General features: G+C 37.2%; 1 protein-coding gene across 1 annotated transcript; it reads left to right on the top strand.

Annotated features, from left to right (window-relative positions):
* The first annotated feature begins 11,537 nt into the window (after nucleotides 1-11,537).
* Nucleotides 11,538-26,743, top strand: AGR3 (anterior gradient 3, protein disulphide isomerase family member). Its single transcript, XM_049893282.1, has 8 exons — nucleotides 11,538-11,565; nucleotides 14,091-14,226; nucleotides 20,202-20,265; nucleotides 24,082-24,134; nucleotides 24,647-24,723; nucleotides 24,952-25,015; nucleotides 25,454-25,537; nucleotides 26,656-26,743. Exons 2-8 carry the CDS (start codon nucleotides 14,118-14,120, stop codon nucleotides 26,703-26,705), a joined length of 501 nt encoding a protein of 166 aa, XP_049749239.1. The 5' UTR covers nucleotides 11,538-11,565; nucleotides 14,091-14,117; the 3' UTR covers nucleotides 26,706-26,743.
* Nucleotides 26,744-26,950: the final 207 nt, after the last annotated feature.

The raw sequence follows: 26,950 nt of genomic DNA, 5'->3' as shown, positions 1-26,950 counted from the left end.
GACCATAGTTCTGCAGTACTATGGTATTCCCAGCATTTTGGGAAAGGCATTTCAAAGCCAGCTTTAGGAGATGAATATTGAAGTAGGTAATCTTAAACCACCAGACACGCAGAGGACCCTAACGCACATCATGACAAAGGTTAACTTCATGCAACTCCTAAAAGCTGCTTGTATCCATAATTCACTGAAGGTTTAAAGTGAGTTTGACCTTATTTCTGTTTTGGGAAAATTAAGAATGCAAACTGATATCCCATTGAGTCAAACGAGGCCAAAGACCTTGAATGGCATTCAGAATGAAAAGCAGCCTGAAACACAGAAATGATACAAACTCCATTGACTGCATGAACAAAAAGAAGGTGAACTGTCCAACAGCAAAAAGTCTATTTGGATATGTGGAATCTGACTTTTTCATGGTCAGATATTTTTCTCAACTATTACGAGTAAAAAGGGAAGTAGTTTCCTGTTGCAGCTCTAAGGAAAAAATTAGATACCTAATGCAGAAAAAGTGAATAAGGCACAGGAGTAAGCATCTTCAATTTTTTCCTATAGACAAATCTTATGTGATAACGTATAAGATTATCTGGTAACAAGTTCAACACAGTATGATGGTTTTTTCTTCTCTCTTTAAAAAAAAAAAAAAAAAAAGCTAGTCATCTCTGCAGTAAAATAAATTGAGGACTCATTAGAACCCAGCCTTCCATATTTCCCTTCAATCATCCAATGCCACTGCTTCTTGGTGGTATGAGGTTTCTAACTCTCTGCTTGGTTCCCTTTCCTATCTATCTCTGGAGAGATAAAACATGGTGCAGGCTACACCCCAGGGAAACTCCCTTTACATTGGATCAGGGATTTGACCAGGTAAGGGTGTTACATCCCACTGTAATCCTTTTTAACCACAGGCAGAAATTATGATTTATAACACATAGAAAAATCACAAAATGGAGGACAACCACACATGGCCTAACCAAGATGATATATTTTTGGAGGACACAATTCAATCCATTATGGCCACCACCATTCAGGAGGAGAGGGGACACTTGAGGCATATGAATGCTATTTTATTAAATTTAATAATATTTTGTCCCCAAGTGCCTAGGATGGACCCAGTGAGCTGGCTGGACCATGTTGTCTCTCTTGTTTCTCTAATGTAACCCGAAGGTCAATGGCTCCCTTTGCCAGAGGCCACACCTGAGCACTGGCCTTGACATTTTACTGTTCCAACAGCAAATAAGAACAGAGCCAAGAGGGAAACTTGTCTCAGGCTTTCCCGAGACAGGGAGGCCTTCTCGTGCATAAGGAAGTCAGATCACACAAGTCACAAGGTAAGAACCATAAGGACAGAAGCCAACCCAAGGGGCCTGGCATAGGAATCATAGCATCTAATTTATTCATTTCTCACATTGCCGTCCCTACCCTTAACACTACAGCCCATTGGTTTAATTGCCTTTGATACTATTTATTGTTTGCCGACCAAGTATAACTCATGTCATATTCAACACATAGCTTTATTTTTGCCTTCCATCACCCTTTAAAGGGTCCCTAGTGTTTTTTTTTAGTGGTGCAGTTAGTGGTGCAGTGGTTAAATGTTTGGCTGCTAACCAAAAAGTCAACGATTTGAATCCACCAGCTGCTCCTTGGAAACCCTATGGAGAAGTTCTACTCTGTCCTATAGGGTTGCTATGAGTCAGAATCTGCTCACCCTCTAAAATTTATTCAGTAGGGATAATCCTTTCTTGTCACTTGATAAAGAAAGTCCCCTGCCTGTTCTGCTCACTTTTAGGTAATAATCAGTTCTACATATATTTTATGTTGCAAACACAGACCAATTTCAAAAATTAAAACTTCCAGTCTGAAATATTAACCATTACTCTGCCTAGATTAAACATCAAAACCTTCTTCTCTTCCCTGGTTCAGCCTAGCTTCAGGCTAAGCCAGCAATGGGAAGAGAAGGGACAGCTGGCTCCTTCTATATTTCTCCCACTTTCACCATCTCCCTTTTCTCCTCCTTTCCCTGTTCCCTAGCCGGTTTCTCCTTCCTCCTGAGTGGGGAGAGAGCTGGGGAGGGAATGGGAAGGAGCAAAGTATGGGAAGTCGGTGGGAAATAGCTGAACTAGTATCATTTTAAGCCAGCTTCCAACTCACTGGGCCTGGCAGAAGTTTAGGGCTGACTCTCTTTTGCAGAGATCCTTTTATAGGCTCTTCAGAGATGCCCATCCTGCAGTTCCCTTGACTCAGGCAGGTGCTTCTCCATGCTGGGTGATCACCTGCAACTCGTTCCTTGACCTTTCGCTATTTAGCCTTTTCTCCCAGTATGTTGCTGCTGCCCCCTAGGCATCTTTCTTTCACTGGATACAAAATGTCCCTGCCATTAAAACCCCCATCTGGGGCACAGGAAACAACTACGCATCTTAGGCCCTGCCAGTCAACCTTAGGGTATGGTTGAGTCACTGCAGCAGCAACTCTCTGGGCTTCCCCAGCAGCACAACCCAAACCCAGTGCGGTCGAGTCAATTCTGACTCATAGCGACCCTACAGAGTAGAGTAGAACTGCCCCATAGAGTTTCCAAGGAGCGCCTGGAGGATTCGAACTGCCGGCCCTTTGGTTAGCAGCCGTAGCACCCCCCAGCAGCACAAAGAGCCACAAAGTCTCTGTTTAATTTGATAAGAAACTACCAAACTGTTTTCCAAAATGGTTGTATCAATTTACATTGTTGCTCCACATACTGGTCAACACTAGGTATTGTCTTTTTAACTTTAGACATTGAGGTTCATGTTTTTATATTGCTGAATTCTATATACTAATTTTTTTTTTTTAAAGAATTTTTACATCTGTATTCATGAAAAAAAAATTTTTTTTTTCTTTATTCATGAGGGATATTGGTCTGAAGTTTTCTTTTTTTTTTGGTACCATCTTTATCTGGTTTTGGTATCGAGGTAATACTGGCTTCATAAAATGAGTTGGGAAGTGTTCACATCTTCTATTTTCTGGGATAGATTGTGTAAAATTGGTGTTACTTCTTCTTTAAACGCTTCATAGAGTTCAAGTGATACAAATTGAATCTGAAGAATTCTTTTTCAGGAGTTTTAAAATTACAAATTCAATTTCCCTAATAGTAATAGATCTTTTCAAATGATCTCTCTCACATTGAGCAAGTTGTGGTAGTTTGTCCTAGTCACCATGAGAGTTGTCATACATTTGATATGTCAGCATTATGGATTGAACTGTGTGCCCCCAAAATATCTGTCAATTTGTCTAGTCCATGATTCCCAATAATTGTGTGATTGTCCACCATTTTGTCATCTGATGTGATTTTTTTCCATGTTGTAAATCCTACCTCTATGATGTTAATGAGGTGGGATTAGCAGCAGTTATGTTAATGAGGCAGGATTCAATCTACAAGATTAGGTTGTGTCTTAAATCAGTCTCTTTTGAGATATAAAGATATAAAGACATGGGGACCTTACACCACCAAGAAAGCAGCGCCAGAAGCAAAGCACGTTTCTTGTCCCTGTGCCAGAGAAGCTCCTAGCCCAGGGGGATATTGATGACAATAACTTTCCTCTAGAACCCACAGAGAGAAAGCCTTCCCCTAGAGCTGGCACCCAGAATTCGGACTTCTAGCCTCCTCAACTGTGAGAGAATAAACTTCCGTTTGTTAAAGCCGTCAACTTGTGATGAATAAAACAGTCAGTAACTATGCCATAAAAAAAACAAAAACCAAACCCGTTGCCATCGAGTCAATTCTGACTCATAGCGACCCTATAGGACAGAGTAGAACTGCCCCACAGAGTTTCCAAGGCGCGCCTGGTGGATTCTAACTGCCAACCTTTGGGTTAGCAGCCCTAGCACTTAACCACTATACCACCAGGGTTTCCAACTATGCTGTGTCAATTATTAAATATTCTGAATCTATTCCAATACTGTGTGCCAATTCACACACATGGAAAGATAAATTTAATACAACATGCCTTGGGACAAAGTGCTTTTCAGTTCACCATGTTGCTTAACAATAAAAGGAAGCATTAGATGGGCTTTATTCCCTCCAATTGTTTGTAGATATTTTTAGTGAAAGAATTGGCTAAAATAAACAAATGTGGTCCTACCTGGTAAACTGTAAACATAACACTCAAATGGTAGTGACTTCGAGAAAAAAAAAAAAACAAAAAACACTTTATTCCAAGTATAAAACAAATTTTTAATTTGAGTACATTAAATGTTCTGGTTCTTTACATGTTTACTGAGCAAATGCAAAACCTGGTCAATTACATAATTAAAGGAGATTTAAAGTTTAAGATTTAAATTTATTAATACTACTCTCAATACTCTAGTCTTTGGGAATTCTCATTTGTAATTATTAGTATTTTTCTGCTTTGAAAATCTTTAGCAGCCTCTGTCAGTTTTATCATCTGCTAGGGGAAGAAATAGAAAAGTACTGAGAGTGGTTAGTAGTTATTCTTCATCATTAGTTTAGGAAAATGGGTCCTGTTGCCGTACCTATATTAAAGATGGAATTGTATTCTTTTTTCACCATGGAAAGGTGGATGTGCAAATCACAATGTCACGTGTTCTTATGTAACTTCAAGTACTTTGCACCACAATTTAAACCCTTATCTCTCTCCCTCTGTGTTTTAGTTCCCACTTTACCATTCATTCACTGGCTCTGGTTTTATTCGATTATAAACCCAAAAAACCATTGCCATCTACTAGGTTCTGACTCACAGTGACTCTATAGGACAGAGTATTACTGCCCCATAGGGTTTCCAAGGCTTTAATCTTTATAGAAGCAGACTGCCACATCTTTGTAGTAAGGAGTGGCTGGTGGGTTCGAACCTCTAACCCTTCAGTTAGCAGCCGACTGCTTAACCTCTGCACCACTCAGGCTCCTCTCTTTGATTTCAGCGACATCAAACATCAGTATCAGAGTATCTTCAGCTCAACCTCTGTCAAGTTTCCAACTCTGTTCTTCAGATGGCAAACCCACCTTCTTAGCAGACAGTTCACCAGAATAATTTGTTGGGCCACAAGAACACAAACAGAACTAAGGTAAATTTGTTTACAACTAAAATGGTATCACTATTTGAAACAGCTTGAATCATAAATTTTCAAAACTAGCTGTTTCTCAGGTGAGAGGATTCTCCCTTTGACACAATCATATGTTTTTGGAAAAAACCTAATACAAAATACATAGTCGGTCCATCCTATTGCTATAAGAGTGTTCCTATTTAGTTCCTGAGATTAATGTGATCATTTGATTAATAGTTAAAAGTAAGAGCATCTAATATTTACTGAGCATTCATCATCAATCATGATTTTTCTGCATTCACTTATTCCCTCTTCTAAAGGAAAGAACAACTTGTCCTTTTTATTCTGTCTTATCCTCAGGAAGTACAAGACAGCCTGGTCCAGAGTAGGGCCAGGGAAGTTAATATTCCCTTTCTGTCACTTTTCATGTTCTCTTTCATTTAGTATTCACAACATCGTAACATGAGCATTACCATCATTTCTATAGACATTAAATAACTTGCCTGAGGCCAAGACAGTTACTGACGGAGTATTCAAACCCAGCCAACAGGGCCCTACAGCAGGATAATTGGAGAATGGGCATGGGGGTCAATGGATCCATGATCACTACACCTCGTGTGACTCCTTTAAGTAATAAGTCATCATGACAATTATTAATTAAAACAATAAAGGAAATGTTAGAAGAAGGAATATGAAATATGTGATTGAAATCAGTGGTCAGAATGCAAGACATGTAGTCAAAAGAAAATTCTCCGTTTATGTACTTGCTTTCACTCTAACCAGGGCTCACCATAGGCTCATTCCTCCATGTGCTAGAACCTGTCTACTCCCCTTCCCTGGTGTCCCTCATAGGTCCATATCTCCAGATGCTGAAACCTGTCTATTCCTCTTCCCTGGGGTCCATCACAGGTCCATACCTCCATATGCTAGGACCTGTCTACTCCCCTTCCCTGGGGTCTATCATAGGTTCATATCTCCAGATGCTAGAACCTGTCTATTCTCTTCCCTGGTGTCCATCACAGGTCCATATCTCCATATGCTAGGACCTGTCTATTCCCCTTCCCTGGGGTCCATCATAGGTTCATATCTCCAGATGCTGGAACCTGTCTACTCCTCTTTCTTGGGGTCCCTTCTCTTAACCACTACATATAAAAGTAAATATACTGCGTACATTAGTGAAAAAAAAACACAAAATATAGGTTCATAAAATACAAATTTAAGACTGGCTCTGCCATCTCTTTACTGTGCATTTGAGCATGTCATTCAACCCATTTCAGGATCAATTTAAAATAAGGTTAGTGGAAGCTTTCAATTCAAAATGGTAACCTGAGCCCACATTAGAAAATCCACGCATGCCTTCTAAATCTCCTTTGAATACAGTAGGGGAAAAAATTACACCCGTTGGAAACTCAGAAACTTGTCCAATTTAAAACTTGAAGGAATCTCTATAAGATAATGCAGATCAGAGAGAAAGGAGGATTGAGATGGCCCTGATGTAAGATGGTTAAAGGAAGCTTGCAGGGACATAAATGAAGGGACCACCATCAGGTTTCCACTAATACTCTTCCTGGCTCAGAGCAGTGGGGCTTGAAAACAAGGCTAAGCCATGGAATGGTGGGTGGGAGAAAATTTCAATTTTACTGGAATTTCCAGGAACTGCACTTAATCTGGTTCTGTGAACCCTAGCTTTGATATTTCCCACCAACTGTATCTACTCTTTATCCATTTGAGAGCTATTTTTGGATTCCTCTTCAGACTTGTGTAACTGCCTCCATTCCATTTTAACTTCACCCATAACTTCCAAAATAGGTCCTCCTTCAGAATCGACACCACGGCAATGGGTTTGGGTTTTTTTTTTTTTTTTTTTTTTCGTAAACTGTAGTCAGTCTTGGTCCCCAATCTCCCACCATGAGAAAGGAAGATAGTATGCCTATTTCCAAATCAGGACGTAGGAATATTTTCATGTAAAAATCTACAAGGGGGAAGAAAAGGTCAAGAGCTACCCACACAGGCTATCAGATAGAAGCTTGATTGAAGAACTAGACTCTCTAATCCACAAGCTACATTCGCAATTCTGTTTAGTCTTATCTAGCCCACAGGGCAGGTACCAAGAAGTAAATGCCAGGTACATCCATGTTGTGGTGATACCACATGATCATCAAACGTTTACTTGTAGCAGCCCAGCACCTATAGGAACGGTGTTTTCTTAATGAAAATATTATTGTCTACAAAGAAGTGCCAATAGAAGCTGTTGACAATTCCAACTATATTAACCATAAACCCAGCTCTGAAGATGATTTGTAGGCAATTTTATGAAAAAATAAAATCACATTGAAAAAATATAGATAACACCAGAAAAATCTCCAGAAAAATGCTGGCAATGAGGTATGAAACAAACAGTGTTAAGAAATGGATTAATGTAAATATATACCAAGAAAATTTTTTAATTTTTTCTAAAATGTATATGAATATATTTTAAAGATTTTTACTTTTGAAAATTATTATTTTTTTATTAACTTTAATTAAGCTTCAAGTGAACATTTACAAATCCAATCAGTCTGTCACATATAAGTTTACATACATCTTACTCCGTACTCCCACTTGCTCTCCCCCTATTGAGTCAGCCCTTTCAGTCTCTCCTTTCGTGACAATTTTGCTGGCTTCCCTCTCTCTCTATCCTCCCATCCCCCCTCCAGACAAGAGTTGCCAACACAATCTCAAGTGTCCACCTGATATAATTAGCTCACTCTTCATCAGCATCTCTCTCCCACCAGCTGACCAGTCCCTTTCATGTCTGATGAGTTGTCTTCGGGGATGGTTCCTGTCCTGTGTCAACAGAAGGTCTGGGGACCATGGCCGCCGGGATTCCTCTAGTCGCAGTCAGACCATTAAGTATGGTCTTTTTATGAGAATTTGGGGTCTGTATCCCACTGATCTCCTGTTCCCTCAGGAGTTGTCTGTTGTGCTCCCTGACAGGGCAGTCATCGATTGTGGCCGGGCACCAACTAGTTCTTCTGGTCTCAGGATGATGTAGGTCTCTGGTTCATGTGGCCCTTTCTGTCTCTTGGGTTCTTGGTTGTCATGTGACCTTGGTGTTCTTCATTTTCCTTTGCTCCAGGTGAGTTGAGACCAATTGATGCATCTTAGATGGCCGCTTGTTAGCATTTAAGACCCCAGATGCCACATTTCAAAGTGGGATGCAGAATGTTTTCATAATAGAATTATTTTGCCAATTGACTTAGAAGTCCCCTCAAACCATGTTCCCCAGACCCCCGCCCCTGCTCCGCTGACCTTTGAAGTATTCATTTTATCCCAGAAACTTCTTTGCTTTTGGTCCAGTCCAACTGAGCTGACCTTCCATGTATTGAGTGTTGTCTTTCCCTTCACCTAAAGCAGTTCTTATCTACTGATTAATCAATAAAATACCCTTTCCCTCCCTCCCACCCTCCCCCCTTCGTAACCACAAAAGTATGTGTTCTTCTCAGTTTTTACTATTTCTCAAGATCTTATAATAGTGGTCTTATACAATATTTGTCCTTTTGCCTCTGACTAATTTCACTCAGCATAATGCTTTCCAGGTTCCTCCATGTTATGAAATGTTTCACAGATTCGTCACTGTTCTTTATCAATGAGTAGTATTCCATTGTGTGAATATACCACAATTTATTTACCCATTCATCTGTTGATGGACACCTTGGTTGCTTCCAACTTTTTGCTATTGTAAACAGAGCTGCAATAAACATGGGTGTGCATATATCTGTTTGTATGAAGGCTCTTGTATCTCTAGGGTATATTCCGAGGAGTGGGATTTCTGGGTTGTATGGTAGTTCTATTTCTAACTGTTTAAGATAACACCAGATAGATTTCCAAAGTGGTTGTACCATTTTACATTCCCACCAGCAGTGTATGAGAGTTCCAATCTCTCCACAGCCTCTCCAACATTAATTATTTTGTGTGTTTTGGATTAATGCCAGCCTTGTTGGAGTGAGATGGAATCTCATCGTAGTTTTAATTTGCATTTCTCTAATGGCTAATGATCGAGAGCATTTTCTCATGTATCTCTTGGCTGCCTGAATATCTTCTTTAGTGAAATGTGTGTTCATATCCTTTGCCCACTTCTTGATTGGGTTGTTTGTCTTTTTGAAAATTATTTTTAATAGAAAAAAATTATTTTTAATAGAACTATTTATAATCTCTTATCTAGCAAAACCAATCTTGGCCAACAAAATTTCATAATTTAATTCACTTCTATTACCTCCTTTTACTCTCAAAATTATCCTGGGGAGAGAATAAATTACAAAATCACTCTAGTAGGGGAGACCCAGTAGGGTTGGTCAGCTCAGGCATCATGGGATCTAGTTTCACTTTCACAGTCTCATCTCATCATCTATTAATAATACAGAAGGAGTAATGTGAAAGATAATACGGAAGGACTTTAACAGGGATTTCAGAATATTTTGAGATTTTTAAATAAACCACTCCCAGTGGAGAACAAACTGGAGCTTTCTCACCTTTTCCTGTAAAAAGAAAACCAATGTTAAAGTAAAAAGAAAACTTATGGACCACTGCCCAGCTGTTTCTTTGCACGGTAAGTGCTGGATTTAAAATTAAAATTCTAGGTCAAACTTAACCTTGAGCAGGAAGGATCCCACTCAAATAGCACGTTCCAGGAAAGTTCCTCTTTGAGAATCCTGTATAATGAGGAAAGTGCAATTAGACAAATACACGAATTAGCAGTGCTGCACAGTACTGTAATAGAGTATTACAGAAGACTACGTGAGATTTCTCTCTGAATCACAAAAACAAAAAACAGTTACCACCATGTTGACGCCAACTCAGTGGTGACCCTACGTGTGTCGGAATAAAACTGTGTATTCCATGGGGTTTTCAATGGCTAATTTTTTGGAAGTAGATTCCCAGGCCTTTCTTCTGAGGCACCTCTGGTTGGACTTGAACCTCCAACCTTTTCAATTAGCCACAGAGTGTAGTAACCATTCGTACCACCCAGGGACTCTTCTCGGATCACAAGGATGGTTCAATTAGAAAAACAATTAAATTTACTATATTGATACGTCATATGAGAAAATCCACAAATCCACCTCTGTAGAGCAAAATTCGACATTCCTGCTTTAAAAAACAAAAAGCCATTGCCATTGAGTTGAAGAGATGCAATATAAAAATAATGGCTACTTTCTTAACATGATAACCCAAAGTCAGCACAATGTCTAAAGTTAAGACACTAGAAGCACTCCCTTTAATGTCAAGATCACGACAAGTTAATAACCATCACCCCCATTCTTCGCCAGTGCATTTGTTAGTTTATTCAGATCAATTAGACACAAGAAAACAAAAATGTATTCAACAATACCCTATATTAGGTATCAGAAAGCATTTTCAGTAAGGACCCAGAAAGTAAATATTTTGGCTTTGCAGGTCATATAATCCCTGTCACAGCTATTCAGCTCTACTGTCGTAACGCAAAAGTAGCCATAGACAATACACAAACAAATGAATTTGGCTACATTCCACTAAAACTCTATTTAGGACACTGAAATTTGACTTTCATATAATTTTCACACGTCACAAAACGTTCTTCCCCAATCATTTACAAATGTAAAAAACATCTTTAGCTCTCAAGCTATACAAAAACAGGTGGGCTGGATTCAGCAACCCCTGGCCTAGATCATTTTAAAAAACTGTGATTAATTTTACAAGGTGGAATGTGGTGTGTATTTGGGAGGGGGGAAGAGAACGAGGCAGGGGGAGGCAGTACTGGAGAAGGGGGAAGAAAATTTTTACCTTTTACTTTGACACAACTACCTTAAAAATAATTTTTACCACAATCACGTATTAATTGCAATTTTTTTTAAACTTAGCTTTTAGATTAATATAGACAAATTTATCTAATTGCCTGTTTTCTTATTTTTGCATAGTAAGGTAAGGATCCCATAGAAAGACTGTAAAGAAGAATCAAATTATGGACATTTTGAATTTTAAAGCAGCATTTTTATTTCCTTCTTTCAAAAAAAAAAAAAAAAAAACCTGTTCTCTTTATGTGTTCATTACATATCTATAGACAGATTAACTCTAGGAATTTCTACTTGCTTTATATCTAATCTGCAAGCCTCAGTGAACTCTCATGAAGAACAATGGTGTACACACAGTTCCTGCTTTCATAGTGGTTTCTTTCTTTCCCCGCCTTTTTTTTTTTTTTTTTTTGGTATTAAACTACAGCCAAACATTAAATTACCTTGGAAAGTAAAATGTGGAAGAAAAAGGAGCCCAAAGATGGCATTTGTCCTCATTTTATGAGGACACTCAATCTTAATTTAGAGAAAGAGAGGAGTTTTTTAGTTAGAATCCTGAGAACTAGAAAGAAGTAGAGCTTTTCAGACAAGCCTGTTTTTATAAGTTGGCAGGTGGCTGTGCTCTTGTTTCTATGCAGGTGGGGCGGAGGTCAGGTGTGTGTGTCTATAAATCCACACCCACTTTTAACCAGAAACATCCAGAATACACTTCCAGCAAGAGCCCTGGCCAGTTCAGGTAAGCAAGCAAAGTTTCCAGATAATTTAATCAGTGGGTAAGTTCTAATTAAATGATCAACTTTTGCTATTCAAAAACGAGGCCTTCAGTGAAGGGTGGAGAAAGTTAAATAAAATTGTGTTTTTCCTCTTTTAATAAACTGGATTTCCTTTGCAGATTCATACTTTTATTATTCTTCTATATTAATGATATCGAGATAAACTGGCACAAATCAAAAAGACTATAACAATTACAATGCAGGTAACAATTGCTCCTCCCTGTTTTCTTTTAAATTCAGAGTTTTTTTAATAGATAATATTGTTTTAATATCGTTTGTATAAAATCTAAGTCATAAATGACTTATCTTAAATCACTTTTGAGAACAAAATACTAGTGCAAGTATATGCTAACTGGTCATTGTTTATAAAGGTTAAGTGTACACATTTGGTTATATGCTTCCCAAGTACACACCCAGGGTCATAAGCATGTCATATATATCTATGCGCTCCAGGTAGCTTAACTGTATGCCTGGTACTAGAGGACCGTCAGCAATTCGTGTTTTATTTCACCGGGAAAAGCACTGATCATCCAAAAATAATAATACTTAAGTTGTATTGCCATAAAATAGTTGTATTGCCATAGTGTATATTTAATACCTATTTTATAATTTATCAAACAAGGTAAAACAGAAAAGCAAGATTTTGATTTTTTTAAAGTAAAACTATTTGACAATAATACATAAACACTTGAAATTCGAAAAAACTTTGGTCCCCACTGAACTCTAAAACTGGCTACTTTCAAATAGGAATACGTTGTAATTTCTCCTTTTTTTAATGTGGGTTCTACCTGCTAATCTCTGCCCCTGACATAAGGAATCCTTGTTGTTGTTGTTAGTTGGCATAGAATCAATTCCACCTCATGGCCACTCCATGTGTGCAGAATAGAACTGTTCTATAGGGTTTTCAAGGCTGTGACCTTTTGGAAGCAGATCTCCAGGTGTGTCTTCCGGGGCACCTCTAGATGGGTTTGAACCACCAACCTTTCTGTTAGTAGTCAAGCACTCAAGTATTTGCACCACCCAGGGACTCCTTCCTCCAGACGAACTTTCCTCAACTCTTCTTTACATGCAAGACCCTTGGAAGAATCTTAAAGCAAATATGGGCCCTCTTCCCCAAGATGCACATAGAGACTTGAGATTTCCCAGACAATTTCAGGGTTTTGTGAACCTCCTTAAGCTCATCCCTGGACTGCCTGAAAGCCCACTGAAGCCAGGTGAAGACTGTCCTACAAGTTTGCTTCAGTTTCTCCACTGCAACTTTCAACCTGACTGAGTCTGGCCTTCCCAGACTGAGCTTAGCGCTCCAGATTCACCTGTCCCTATCCCTAGTAAAATCTACCCTTTCTTTTTTTCAGTAGGCCTGGTGGCATAGTGGCTAAGTGCTCAGCTTAGAACAGAAAGGTTGGCGTTTTGAACTCACCTGCCGCTCCGCAGGAGAAAGATGTGACAGTCTGCTTCCGTAAAGATTTACAACCTTGAAAATCCTATGGGGCAGTCCTACTCTATCCTATAAGGTCATTCTTAGTCAGACTCAACTCCATGGCAATGGGTTTTTGTTTCAGTTCTTCAGGTACAAGATGCCTAGTCCTTAAAATATAAGATGATATTCTGAAATCTTTTATGATGTTAATAAGTTATAGGAACTTAAACTGAGATCCTTATCAGTCACCATGGTTATTCTTTAACAGGGTGTTTCAATACTTGATTACCAGAAAGGGAAAATAAGAAAAAAGTCCATTGCAGGCGAAACCAATTGCCATCAAGTCAATTGGACTCATGACAACCCCGCGTGTCAGGGTAGAGCTGTGCTCCATAGGGTTTTCAGTGGCTGATTTTTTGGAAGTAGATCACCAGGGTTTGCCCACCAGGTGCCTCTGGGTAGACTTGAACCACCAAACTTTTGGTTAGCAGCCTTGTTAACTGTTTGTACCACCCAGGGACTGCACTGCAAGTTAAAAAACCAACCAACCAACCAACCCACCCGTTGCAATTGAGTCAATTACGACTTAGTGACCCTATAGGACAGAGTAGAACTGCCCTGTAGGGTTTCCACAGACCGGCTGGTGGATTTGAACTGCCAACCTTTTCTTTTGTAGCCGTAGCTCTTAATCACTGTGCCACTGCACACTGGTGAGGGAAATAATTTAAATAGGGCTAACCCGCTCTTATTTAAGTTTCACCAAAGTGCAGTAAGCAGCTCAGAATCAGGCTTTGTGTGCCTTGGTCCAGCTCCCTTTCAACTTCATTGTACTATTTCCAGAATGCCTACAACGTGGCTTTTCACAGTGTGAGCATTTATGGAGTTGAATACATTTTAAAAATATTTTTTGAATAAAATGTGAATGAAAGAGCTCAGTGTTTGTATTGTGTCAAATCACACAAGCAGCATAGTTTGTCAGCACAAGTTTGGTCCAACTCTGAACAAAGGTCTTTTAATGACATCCTGAAGTAACCTACTAAATTCTGAAAATTATTTTCTATCACCTAGAATCTTCTGAGGAATTCCCTAGGAGAAATGATGCTACACTCTGCTTTAGCCCTCAGTCTCTTATTCATCACAGTTTCTTCCAACCTCGCCATTATAATCAAAAAGGAAAAGAAATCTCCTCAGACTCTCTCAAGAGGTACTGTAATCTTATTTTCTAAACTCAGTCATTTGGGTTGTTTTTAAAACACCTCATCTAGTCTCCCATAGCCTACTTATAAAGAAAACTCACTTAACTGGAATATTTTGTTGTGTACCACTTCAAAGTAGGCAAAAAACTAGAAAGGGTCAGTTCATTTTCGGGAGTGAATCAGAACAACCGAAAAATAATAACAATTTGCCACGTCTTTTCCAGAAATAGTGGAGAATCATTTGGTTGCCTATAACTTGATAACCTAAGTCCTGGACAATAATGTTTAGTCGATATGTATAATCATGTCCTGAATGCAATTTAAGACCCCCCCAAATTTGCTCATATTCCCTGCCCCCTCTTTATTAAGGCAAGAAAATAACTTGGAATGATCTTATAGAAGCCTACCCAGAAAATTACACTTTATTTCACCCCTTGAGAATTTTGGTTAACCAAGCTTTTGCTATATTGACTACAGAAAACAGCGGCAGTGGTTTTAGACTTCATAATCTAGGTTCGTCATTGGCTACACGTTTAGGAAAAAAAGTTCTATTTGTACTTATTGTTTTACTTTGACTTAAGAAAAAAATATATATCTTCATCTGTAAAGAAACATTTTGCAAATAAAAAAACTCTCAAAATTGATTTCTACATCCCCAAGTTACAGCAATGGAAACAGAATCTTTTGTCTCTTTTTGGCTAATTCTAAATTAGGACTATAACCACAAAGCACTCAGCCACTAGTTGAAATGGTAACATGAACAGAGCAAACAATTGAAGACTAACTATAGTATAATTTCAAATTCTGTCACATTGACTTGCTTTCCAAGTTCATTCATTCCTTAACAAATGCATTGAGTGCCAGCCAAGTGCCCATCAATGTTAGGCAAGTTAATTAATTCTACTTCAGTTTACCAATCACACAAATGATTTATCTACAAAGTCAATATGTTTTTGCAAAAGAAATAAATTAAAAGAGGGAAATATTTTCCTAAATATAATTTATTATAGATCGCTGTATCTGGACATAATAATTTTGAGCTCAGTAGCCTTAAAGCACCAAAGACAATACTGGTTATTGCCCTCAAAGACCCTCCAGGTCTTAGTTAAGCAGAATACTTATAACTATATCACATGACATCAACTTTGGTATATCCACATTCAAATATCTGTATAAAACTGATACTTTTAAAAATATATATACTTAATATGTATTAAAAAATATGGCATATTTTAAATAACTTAATGAATCTGCTATTTTAGTGATTAAGAAAATCCATTAATAGGGAAGACAATTGATATTAGCTGGGGAACCCCATTAGTAAAGATTGTTTATATTTAGTTAAGCCCTTTATCAGCTATTGCCATGTACAAGCAACTGAGAGAATGAGGTTTAGAATGAATGAAGATTAAAGGCAGGCATGAGAGGGAGGGGTTTGGGTACAGTATACAGAGGAGCAAATGAACCCGCTTAGATCAGGGGGTGGCACCAAACAATTAAGTAGACAGTGGTAGGAAGAAAAGGGAAAAATAATTGGAAAAAGTTAATAGGTGGTTCAAAAAAAAAAAACAAAACCAAACACAGTGACCAAAAAAATCTTAGATTCATTTTGATTCAAAAGGATTGCCTATCATCCATCCCAGTGCATAGTATATAGTAGGTGCTCAATAAATACATACTGGACGAATGAATAAAATGTACTAGTTTAATATAGACATCTGAAATTGAATACACATAAAGTTGATGTCTTGTGATGTAGTTATAAGCATTCTGCTTTTAACTCAGTCCTGGAAGGTCTTTGAGGGCAATGAATAAAATACCCAGAGCTAGTAGAATTATGGTAATGAACAGAGACACTGAAGAAATTTTAAACACTATATCACCCTTGGCTTATTTTGATTTTGAGATTGTTGTTGTTAGGTGTTGTCTAGTCAGTTCCGACTCATAGTAACCCTATGTACAACAGAATGAAGCACTGCCTGGTCCTGCGCCTGCTCACAGTCATTCTTATGCTTAACCCCATTGTTGGAGTCACTATGCCAATCCTTCTCATTGAGGGTCTTCCTCTTTTTCAATGACCCTCTTCATCACCAAATGTGATGTCCTTCTTCAGGGATGGATCCCTTCTAATAGCCTATCCAAAATGTGTGAGACATAGTCTCACCATCCTTGCTTCTAAGGAGCATTCTGGTTGTACTTCTTCTAAGACAGATTTGCTCATTCTTTGGCAATCCATAGTATATTCGGCATTCTTTGCCAACACCACAATTCCAAGGTATTAATTCTTCTTAGGTTTTCCTTATTCATCATCCAGCTTTCCCATGCATATGAGGCAATTGAAAACATGGCTTGGGTCAGGTGCACCTTAGTCTTCATTATGACATCTTTGCTTTTCATCACTCTGAAGAGGTCCTTTGCAGCAGATTTGCCCAGTGCAACGCATCTTTTGATTTCTTGACTGCTGCTTCCATGGGTGTTGATTGTGGATCCAAATAAAATGAAATCCTTGACAACTTCCATATTTTCTCCGTTTATCATGATGTTGCTTATAGGTCCAGTTGTGAGGATTTTTGTTTTCTTTATGTGGAGGTATAATCCATACTGAAGGCTGTGGTCTTTGATCTTCATCAATAAGTGCTTCACGTCCTCTTCACTTTCAGCAAGCAAGGTTGTGTCATCTGCGTAATGCAGGTTATTAATCCTCTAAACCTGGTGCTGCATTCTTCTTCATATAGTCTAGCTTCTCAGATTATTTGTTCAGCATACAGATGGAATGGGTATATTGAAAGGATACAACTCTGACACACACCTTTCTTGACTTTAAACCAGTTAATATCCCCCTTATACTGTTCAAACTGCTTCCTCTTGATCTACGTACAGGTTCCTCATGAGCATAATTAAGTATTCCAGAATTCCCATTCTTTGCAATGTTATCCATAATTTGTTATGATCCACGCAGTCAAATGCCTTTGTATAGTCAATATAACACAGGTAAACATCTTTCCAGTATTCTCTGCTTTCAGCCAGGATCCATCTGACATCAGCAATGATATCCCTGGTTCCACATCCTCTTCTGAAACCAGCCTGAATTTCTGGCAGTTCCCTGTCAACATACTGCTGCAGCCACTTTTGAGTGATCTTCAGCAAAATTTTACTTGAGAGTGATATTAAATGATATTGTTTGATAATTTCCTCATTCAATTGATCACCTTTCTTTGCAATAGGCTTAAATATGAATCTCTTCCAGTCGGTTGACCAGGTAGCTCTCTTCCAAATTTCTTGGCATAGATGAGTGAGCACTTCCAACATTGCATCCATTTGTAGAAACATTGCAGTTGATATTCTGTAGTGGATTTGTTTTTCACCAACGCCTTCAGTGCAGCTTGGACTTCTTCCTTCAGTACCATTGGTTCCTGATCATGTGCTTCCTGAAATGTTTGAACATTGACTAATTCTCTTTGGTATAGTGACTCTGTGTATTCCTTCCATCTTCTTTTGATGCTTCCTTCGTCGTTTAATATTTTTCCCATAGAATCCTTTGATATTGTAACTCAAGGCTTGGATTTTTTATTATGAGATAGAATTTATAAAAAATAATTTTAATATAATATAGCTTCTCTACAAGGCTATATGGAGCCCTGGTGGCACAGTGGTTAAGAGTTTGGCTGCTAACCAAAAGGTAGGTAGTTCAAATCCACCAACCACTCCTTGGAAACCCTACACAACAATTCTACTCCTTCCTATGGGGTTGCTGTGAGTCAGAATCGACGCAACAGCAACAGGCTTAGCTTTTATTTTTACAAGGCTATGAATGAATTGTTGAGAGAAGGAATTATATTGTTTTACCTTTGTATCCCCAGTGATTAGTGGAGTAAGCCATATAGCAGATATTTCTTTAACATTTTTTAAATTAAATCGAACGGGAGCAGGGAATAGTAATTTTTCTAATTGCTGAAGTTCCAGCATTGAATGATATTTGGAACAGAATAAGGAAAACTAAGGAGGGCCCCAGTCTCACTGGATGTTTCTAGAATAATTCTTAATTAATACAAAATGTGGTGTGAAGAAATTACATGTGTTCATGCAAAATTGGAAAAAGAATCCTATTGGATTTTTAGAGATAGGAAGGGTTTCTGCTGAGGTGGGTTGTTAAACTAACATGAGCTGTCTTCCAATGCTAAGATTCTAAAATCAGGTAAAAACAAACCAAAACACTGCTGGTGGGAATGTTAAATAATGCAGCCACGTTGGAAAACAGTCTGGCAGTTCCTCACAAAGTTAAAGGTGGAGTTATTATTTGACCCAGCAATTCCACTCTGAGGCATATACTCAAGAGAAATAAGAACATACATCCACACAAAAACTTGTACATAAATGTTCATAGCAGCATTGTTCATAATATCCAAAAAGTAGAAACAATTCAAATGCCCATCAACTGAGGAATGGGTAAATAAAACATAATATAGCCATGCAATGGAATGTTATTCGGCCATAAATAGGAATGAAGTACCGATACATACTACAGCATGGATGAAACTTGAAAACATTACGCTAAGTAAAAGAAGCCAGTCACAACAGATCACATATTGTATGATCCCGTTCGTAGTAAATAATGGGCAAATCTGTAGGGACAGAAAGTAGATTAGTTGTTGCTTAGGGCTGGGGAGAATGGGGTTAAGAGTGATAGCTAAATGGTATAGAATTTCTTTTTGAGGTAATGAAAATATTCTACAACTGATTGTGATGATGGTTGCACAACTCAATGAACATACTAAAAAGTAATGAACTGTACACTTTTATGGGTGAATTGTATGGTATGTGAACTATATTTCAATAAAGCTGTTACCAAAAAGCAAGACAACAAACAAAACGAAAACAACCCAACAAGCAAAAATCATGGAATCATGTTTAACTTGCTTTATAATTCTGTTTCATAATTTCTTGTCATTATTTAGCCATGGTATCAAAACCACAAACTGTGGTCTGACAACATTTGATACATACAAGAAAATTGATACAATCTTTTTTTTTATCAGTAAACAGAAACATTTCCCGAAAATAGTCTGCAATATACCTGGATGTTTGTACAATCTTCTCCTTAATGATCTTATCCTTTAATCTCTAATACACATTCCCAACTACTTGTATCACATCTTCTTTAAAGACTACTGAGTTCTCTTCCTGCTCATTGTTTCCTGTTTTCCTTTCCTCCATCCTTCTATATACTTCCAAAATACCTGTGTTTATTGTGTTTCTCAATCATGAAATTCCCATACCAAAAATTTTCCCATTTCAGAACTCAAAGCAAAATTTGGAATTCCTTTTTTCCACAATGTATACTCACTTAGAAAGGTCAGCATCTTCTGGTACTCAAGAAACAAGGGCACTGTGGAGTATAATCCAAAGTATTTCTGGTAGTTTTATATAGCATGCAAAGATTAGCTATTATTACCTGGACATACTAAAAGCCAGAGATTTTGCATCACCCAGAAATGTTCTTTCGATCACAGTGTTTACTGAGCACTTTCTATGTTCAAGGCTGTGGGCCTTGAAGTTTGAAACAGCAACTCAAAACCCCAGCAATGCAATTAGAAAGGACACTCTCTCCTCATATCTGGTTATACTTATCCTCTACATCATATGTCAGAAGGTCCCTGGGTGGCGCAAACAGTTTGCACTTGACTACTGCCAAAATTTTGGTGGTTCAAATCCACCCAGCAGTGCAGCAGAAGAAAGATCTGCTTTTTTAAGACTTAACTTTCGTAAGACTACAGCCATTGAAAGCCCTGTGAAATACAGTTCTACTTTGAAACATATGGGGTTGCCGTGAGTCAGATCGGCTAGATGGCAACAGATTTGGTTTGACACCTTATGTCAGCCAACTGTTCGGTGGCTTTTTAAAATATCTATAGGTAAATATCTGCTTATCAGATGACTGTTTTGAAACTCTTCTGGATTAATGCATTGATTTCTCCTATTTCAGGATGGGGAGATGACATCATTTGGGTGCAGACTTATGAAGAAGGTCTCTTTCATGCTCACAAAAGGTAAAATGTTTCTCAATTAATTTTAATAGAGCATATACCATATATTTATACAAATAATGTGAGCCTTCTTTGTTTGCCTATCATGCCCTCTCCCTGTGAGATATTTTCACAAGCACCGCTATGCCAATTTTATTTTTTTTTTACATGCTGCTGTGAAATTGTGCACTGCAGATTAGTAAGTAAGCACAAGCACACCTTACTTACTGTAAGCCCATGCATACCTTGCTTACTGGTTAACCTGCCCCTGTTGAAAAGGCTTTGTACTTTTGTTGCACTAACCAGACACCAAACCAAACCCAGTGCCATCGAGTCGATTCCTAAAGGAAGGCTAAATAAGAACTGTTTGCACCTGTTCTAACTTACCTACAAATTCTAGTTAAAGACTTGAACACACTCAGGAATGGATCATGTTTGTAACCTGGGGACTACATGTACCTCCTTATTTAAAAAAAAAAAAAATTGCTGTCAAGTTGATTCAGACTCATAGTGACCCCATAGGACAGAGTAGAACTGTCCCACAGGGTTTCCAAGGAGCAGCTGGTAGATTCAAACCTTCTGATTAGCAGTCATAGCTCTTAACCACTGTGCCATCAGGGCTCCGTACTTCCTTATGGAAGAGCGAAAAGCTGGCATATTAGCTTTTGAAAGGCTACCACAGTTCGTTTTGCTATTGTATCTGTGTAAACTAATAGTTGCCATTGTTGTTGGTGTTAGTTGCCATGAGTCCGCTCTGACTCATGGCAACCCCACATGCAGCCGAACAAAATGTTGCCCAGTCTCGCACCACCTTCAAGATGCTTGAGTCCATTGTCGTGGCCACTGTGCATTTTGAATGCCTTCCAACTTAAAGAGTTCATCTTCCAGCACTATATGGACAATATTCTGTTGTGATCTATAAGATTTTTCATTTGCTAATTTTCAGAAGTAGATACCAGGCTTTTCTTTTTAGTCTCTCTTACTCATGAGTAATGTTGACAATTTTTTTTTTTTTAATAAGGGAATAAAACCACATTACCTTCCTCCTTTTTACCTGTTGAATGAAGAAATAACAGCTTGGTAACACAATTTTAGAGAAAGTAAACAGTTGTCCTCTCACATTACCATCCAAAAATCAAACCAACTGCCGTCAATTCAATTCCAACTCATAGCAACCCTATAGGACAGAGTAGAACTGCCCCACAGGGTTTCCAAGGCTGTGAATTTTTATGGAAGTGGATCTTCCTCACATTACCATATAGAAGATAAATTGGTACAGTCTCTATGGACAGCAAGTATATCAAAATTATAAATGCACACATTGTTTGACCTAGAAATTCCACTTCTGGAAATATATTCACAAGCATACCCCCATATGTGCAAAAATCATAAATATATGTGTATGTATATCAGCATGTTCCCCTACTTTTGTAAGACTACAGCCATTAAGAACCCTATGGAGCAAAGTTCTTCTCTGAAAAACACGGGACTGCCATGAGTCAGCCAACTTCTTGGTGGCTTTGTTAAGTATCTATAGGTAAATATTCTGTAAATATGAAAGTAGTGTTTATAATGATCAAAACAATCTAAATATAAGAGATTGAAAACAATTTAAATATTCATCTTTGGGGGGACTAATTAAATAAATGAAAGTATATTCACATAATGGAATAGCAAGAGGAGGAGCCCTGGCAGTACAGTGGTTAAGCACTAGGCTGCTAACCAAAAGGCCACTTGTTCAAAGCCATCAGCTGCACCACAGAAGAAAGATGGAGCAGTCCGCTTCCATAAAGATTACAGCCTTGGAAACCCTAACGGGCAGTTCTACTCTGTCCTATAGGGTCTCTGTAAGTCAGAATTGACTCGACGACAACGAGTTTTATAACGGAATATTATACACAAGCAAAATGGAATGATATCCAAGATACACTGTTATGTTAAAAATATATACATATATGTGTATACTATGCTAGTACACTGTGTTTTGCTTTTTTTGAAGAAAGAATATGTATATACACATGGACATGCATATAGACATATACAATATGTATGCATATATATAGATAAATGACCTGAAAAGGTAAGGATACGTAAGAAACAGTAACATTGCTTACTTCTGGAAGGTAGGAGTAGGAAGAAGAGTTTCTGCCTTTTCAATTTTAAACCATCTAAATTTATAATCTATTTTAAAAGAAAAAAAATGTAAAATTTTAAATGATAATTTACCAAATGATACTGATAGGGAGCCAGACCTGAGAGGCTTTTTGTTAGACAGCTCAGAGAATACAGCTAACAATTTCTTAAATTTTTTCTCTCAAGTTCCTCACCGTCTGAAGTGTTTGTTCATGAGGCTTTAGACCAAAGGGGACTTGTTTTTATATGGCTGGTAATCTAAGAATGATTTTACATTTTCAAATTTTGAAAAAAAAATTTTTTGTGACACATGAAAATTACATAAAATACATATTCCAGTGTCCATAAATAAAATTCTACAAGAACACATCTATGCTCTTCATTTACGTATTGCCTATTACTACTTTTATGCTATAATGGCAGACTCAAGTCATTGCAACAGAGACTGTATAGCCTCCAAAGCCTAAAATATTTACTATCTCGTCTTTTACTGAAAATGTTCTTGGCCCATGGTGTAGCTCATCTCTACTTTAATTTCTACCAGATTTCTAATGAAACTTTGTATAAGATTTCAGGAGATTCAAAGTTTTTTTGTTTTTTTTTCCTAACTAAAAATTTTGTTTTTTAGATTTTATAAAAAATATTAATAATTACTGGCTATTTTCATATTGGAGCCCTGGTGGCAAAGTGCTTAAGAACTCGGCTGCTAACTAAAAGATCAGCAGTTCAAATCCACCAGCTGCTCCTTGGAAACCCTATGTGGCTGTTCTACTCTGTCCTGTAGGGTTGCTATGAATCAGAATCAACTCTACTGCAGCAGGTTTTTTTATTTTCATATCTCTTTATTTTTGTGGCAACTCACAATGTAAAACAAACCAAGTGGGAGCTCCTTGTCTATATATTTTTCAGTGTCATTTTGATTTCAACTCTCTGAAAAAAAATTTTTTTTTGAAGAAAATTAATTGACTTCCTTGTTCTTTAGATTAAGATAAAAAAATTACAATATTAACTGCAGTAAAGGATAAGAGGATTATGAATTGGATGTATAAGATGCTTTAAAAATGTCATTTGAAATCCTTAGGGTATCCTGTGCCTCAAAGGAGGTAGACTCTGCGTAGTTAATAAGCATAAATTACAAATATATATATCACATCTAACCACATGAAGTATCTGTCATTGAATAACCCTATGTGGTACCAAATATTTGTTAGTCTCAAAAAGTGTTGAATAACAAACTTTAATTGTTAATAATTTTAATTTTGTCCACAAACTTGAAATAAAAGTAAATTTTAAGTAAGATAAATCAGACTACTTCACGATTTATGGCAAAGAGCTATTTATGACAGAAAGCTAGCATTTGCTAACACTTCGAACTCATTGGAGACAGAATTGATGTTTGTTTATACAATTGCAATATAATGCACATAAGAATCTCCGGGTTACCTTGTTAAGTTACAGATTCCTAGACCTCACCTCCAGACATTCTGATTTGGTAAGTCTAGGGTGGGACCAGAGAATTTACATTTCTAATAAGCTTTCTGGCGATGCTGATGCTGCCAGCCCTTTGCTACGGTGCATTGCTATGATTTGTAAATCTAGATACTTCTTTAAGTCTAGTTGAAAGTACTAAAACTTTAAATCTAATTCCAGTGTGTATTTTGACTCAAATTTAATCTCATGACTTAATTCCACATTTTCTTTGTTTAGTAACAAGCCACTGATGGTTATTCATCACTTGGAGAATTGTCAATACAGCCAAGGTAATTTTAGCTCCCAAAATCTTAGTATATTTCCAACATGAAGGAGAAAGTGACTTCATGAGAATAGCTAGGAAGCATTTAGCAAATTCTGAAACAACATTTTGTTAAAATAAAAAAAAGAGCAATCACTATGGTGATTGTCAGCAATCTTTAAATATATTGATACTATCATGTTGTCTTTAGAATTAAATATTTCTCACCACAAGAAAAAGGATGGGAAAACCTGCTGAAAGATAAAGGTGTTTTAACCAATTTATTAGCCAATGACTTATATGAAATTATAAAACTAGTGATTCATTAATGGGATTACCCTTTGGTGTCTCCATGGACAGATCCAGGGACAGACTGTGTCCCTGACTGTAGAACAATAACGGACAAACAGGCAATTGGTCAGTGAACTATTTTTGTTCAACTTATAAATGCAACAAATGCAAAATACTAGTTTTATTTTGCTATTTCATATTAAATATATTTTGATCTTTGAAATTAACTGACATTGTTTTCCTCCACAGCACTGAAAAAAGTGTTTGCCCAAAATGAAGAAATACAAGAAATGGCTCAGAATAATTTCATTATGCTGAATCTCATGGTACATGTCCTCGTAATGTTTTCTTAATATCATAATTCACTGGAAAATTTGAATCATTTTTCTATTTTTAGAACACAAAGAGCTAATTAGTAGATATAGAATGTTATATAGAAGCGTAAAAGGCCAGATGATACAATTTGCTGAAAATCTACTTATCTAAAATATTTTAGAAATTAACCATCAAAAGCAATCTAATCCAATAACATTCCTTTTTCCCTCTCCTGCTAGCATGAGACCAGCGATAAAAACTTATCACCTGATGGGCAGTATGTACCTAGAATCATGTTTGTGGGTATGTGTGTAATATCATTTAGCTGGTTTTACACAATTTAGTAGAATGCTAAATGTTCTCACTTTTTTTTTTTTGAATACTAGTTCAAGTGTGATTACTTTCAAAGGGAACTCATTTCTAACCCAACATATTTTCAATCAGCTTATTATTTCTACAATTAAAATCACTGTATCTATACCTTGTAAATTTTAATTAACTTGAGGTATTAAATCAATATTACAATGTATTTTCAGTACACTTCTCCAAACTGGATTTACAGAGAGCTCTGATACACAAAAGTGTGAATTCAGGATTAAAGTTTTGACTCATCATGAATTCACATGTATGAAAATTGATTTTGCTTACAAATTCGTTTAACATTTGTTTTGGAAGAATCAAGAATGATTGTAAGAACATTTTAAATAATACTTCAGAGTGGTTTTTTTTTTTTTTTTGCAGATCCTTCTTTAACAGTCAGAGCTGATATAACTGGAAGATATTCTAATCGATTATACACATATGAACCTCAGGATTTACCACTGTGTAGGTATTCACAAATTAGCTTGAACAGTGATAGTAACCGGCCCTTGCCTGTTACAAGGTTCAGTAGAGCTCGATACCAGTGCTTCTCAAAGTGTAATATACAAGCCAGAATCACTGGGGTTGGTGGTGGTAACCATACCCTTTGCCACTGAGTCAATGCTGATTCATAGCGACCCTATAGGACAGAGTAGAACTGCCCCATAGGATTTCCAGGGAGCAGCTGGTAGATTCAGACTGCTGAATTTTTGGTTAGCAGCTGAGCTCTTAACCACTGCACCACCAGGGGTCCTTGGTGATGGTACTGGTCTTTAAATTGCAAATTTCAGTCTCCCACCTAAGCCACCTAGTCAGTATCTATCAGGCTCCCTGGAATCTGTATTTTAACAGGCATGCCTAATGATTCTTATGATCACCAAATTTTGAGACCACTAAAACTGAGACAGTAAAACTTGGCAAAGCCGGAACCTGTGGAAGACAGAAGAAACCTGTCAAAGAAGAAACACTAAAATACTTTCCACTAAGAGCGAGTGATAGAAAGTGGTAAAACTGCACTGCACCCTGTCAAAGGTGGAAAACTTGTGAGACCCAGAAAAACAAGGCAGTCCCACAGAGGCTCTCACAGTTTCACTCTAGTGCACTGCACAGGTACACAGCCTTAGAGAGCATGTCCATTCTCCTGGTGTCAAAAATCACATGCAATTTCTTCGAATTCATGATAATTAAATATTTTTGTCTTCTTTTAATGCTTATAAGAAAGGAGATATAGTCTTACTTGGGACTTTAATTTTTACATTTACTATCAGCTGTTTTTGATAACTATGATTATCACATCCAGTGATACTAATGCAAAATGATTGGTTTAAAAAAAAAAAGATGGAAATCATGCTTTCCCAAAATCCCTCTGATAAAATTATTTCACATTAAGAAGTTGATCAACTATCTCTGAGTGGCCTAATCCCTAAATTTACATATGTACCTTTAGCCTAATATTCTTTAATGTCACCATTTGCATAGCTATTAGTTTATGTGAGACAGTTTCAGGTTGTAGGAGTTAATAGATTATAATGCTTGATACTTTTATTTACTAATAACATATTATAAATTTACTCTTATTTCAGTGATAGAAAACATGAAGAAAGCATTAAGACTTATTCAGTCGGAGTTATAAAGGATGATGGAAAAAATGCCTTAACCTCTAAGAGGTCAAATGACATGAAGAAAACCTTCTGGTTAATTGACTAATACTAAATGTACAAGTATATGCATTTTGTAACACTACCATTTAGGTTTTTTTTTTTTTTTTTAACGTGGTTGCAATGTTCTTATGATGGTAAAATGATATTTTAATAAACTAGTTATAAAAATTTGAGCATGACAAAGTAGTAGTTTGATTTCTGACTGCATCCAGTGGCA

The sequence above is a fragment of the Elephas maximus genome, chromosome 8 (assembly GCF_024166365.1).
Source record: "Elephas maximus indicus isolate mEleMax1 chromosome 8, mEleMax1 primary haplotype, whole genome shotgun sequence".
Classification (NCBI taxonomy): Eukaryota; Metazoa; Chordata; class Mammalia; order Proboscidea; family Elephantidae; genus Elephas; species Elephas maximus.
The sequence above is the reverse complement of the archived record's forward strand: the minus strand, read 5'-3'. Positions and strand labels throughout refer to the sequence as shown.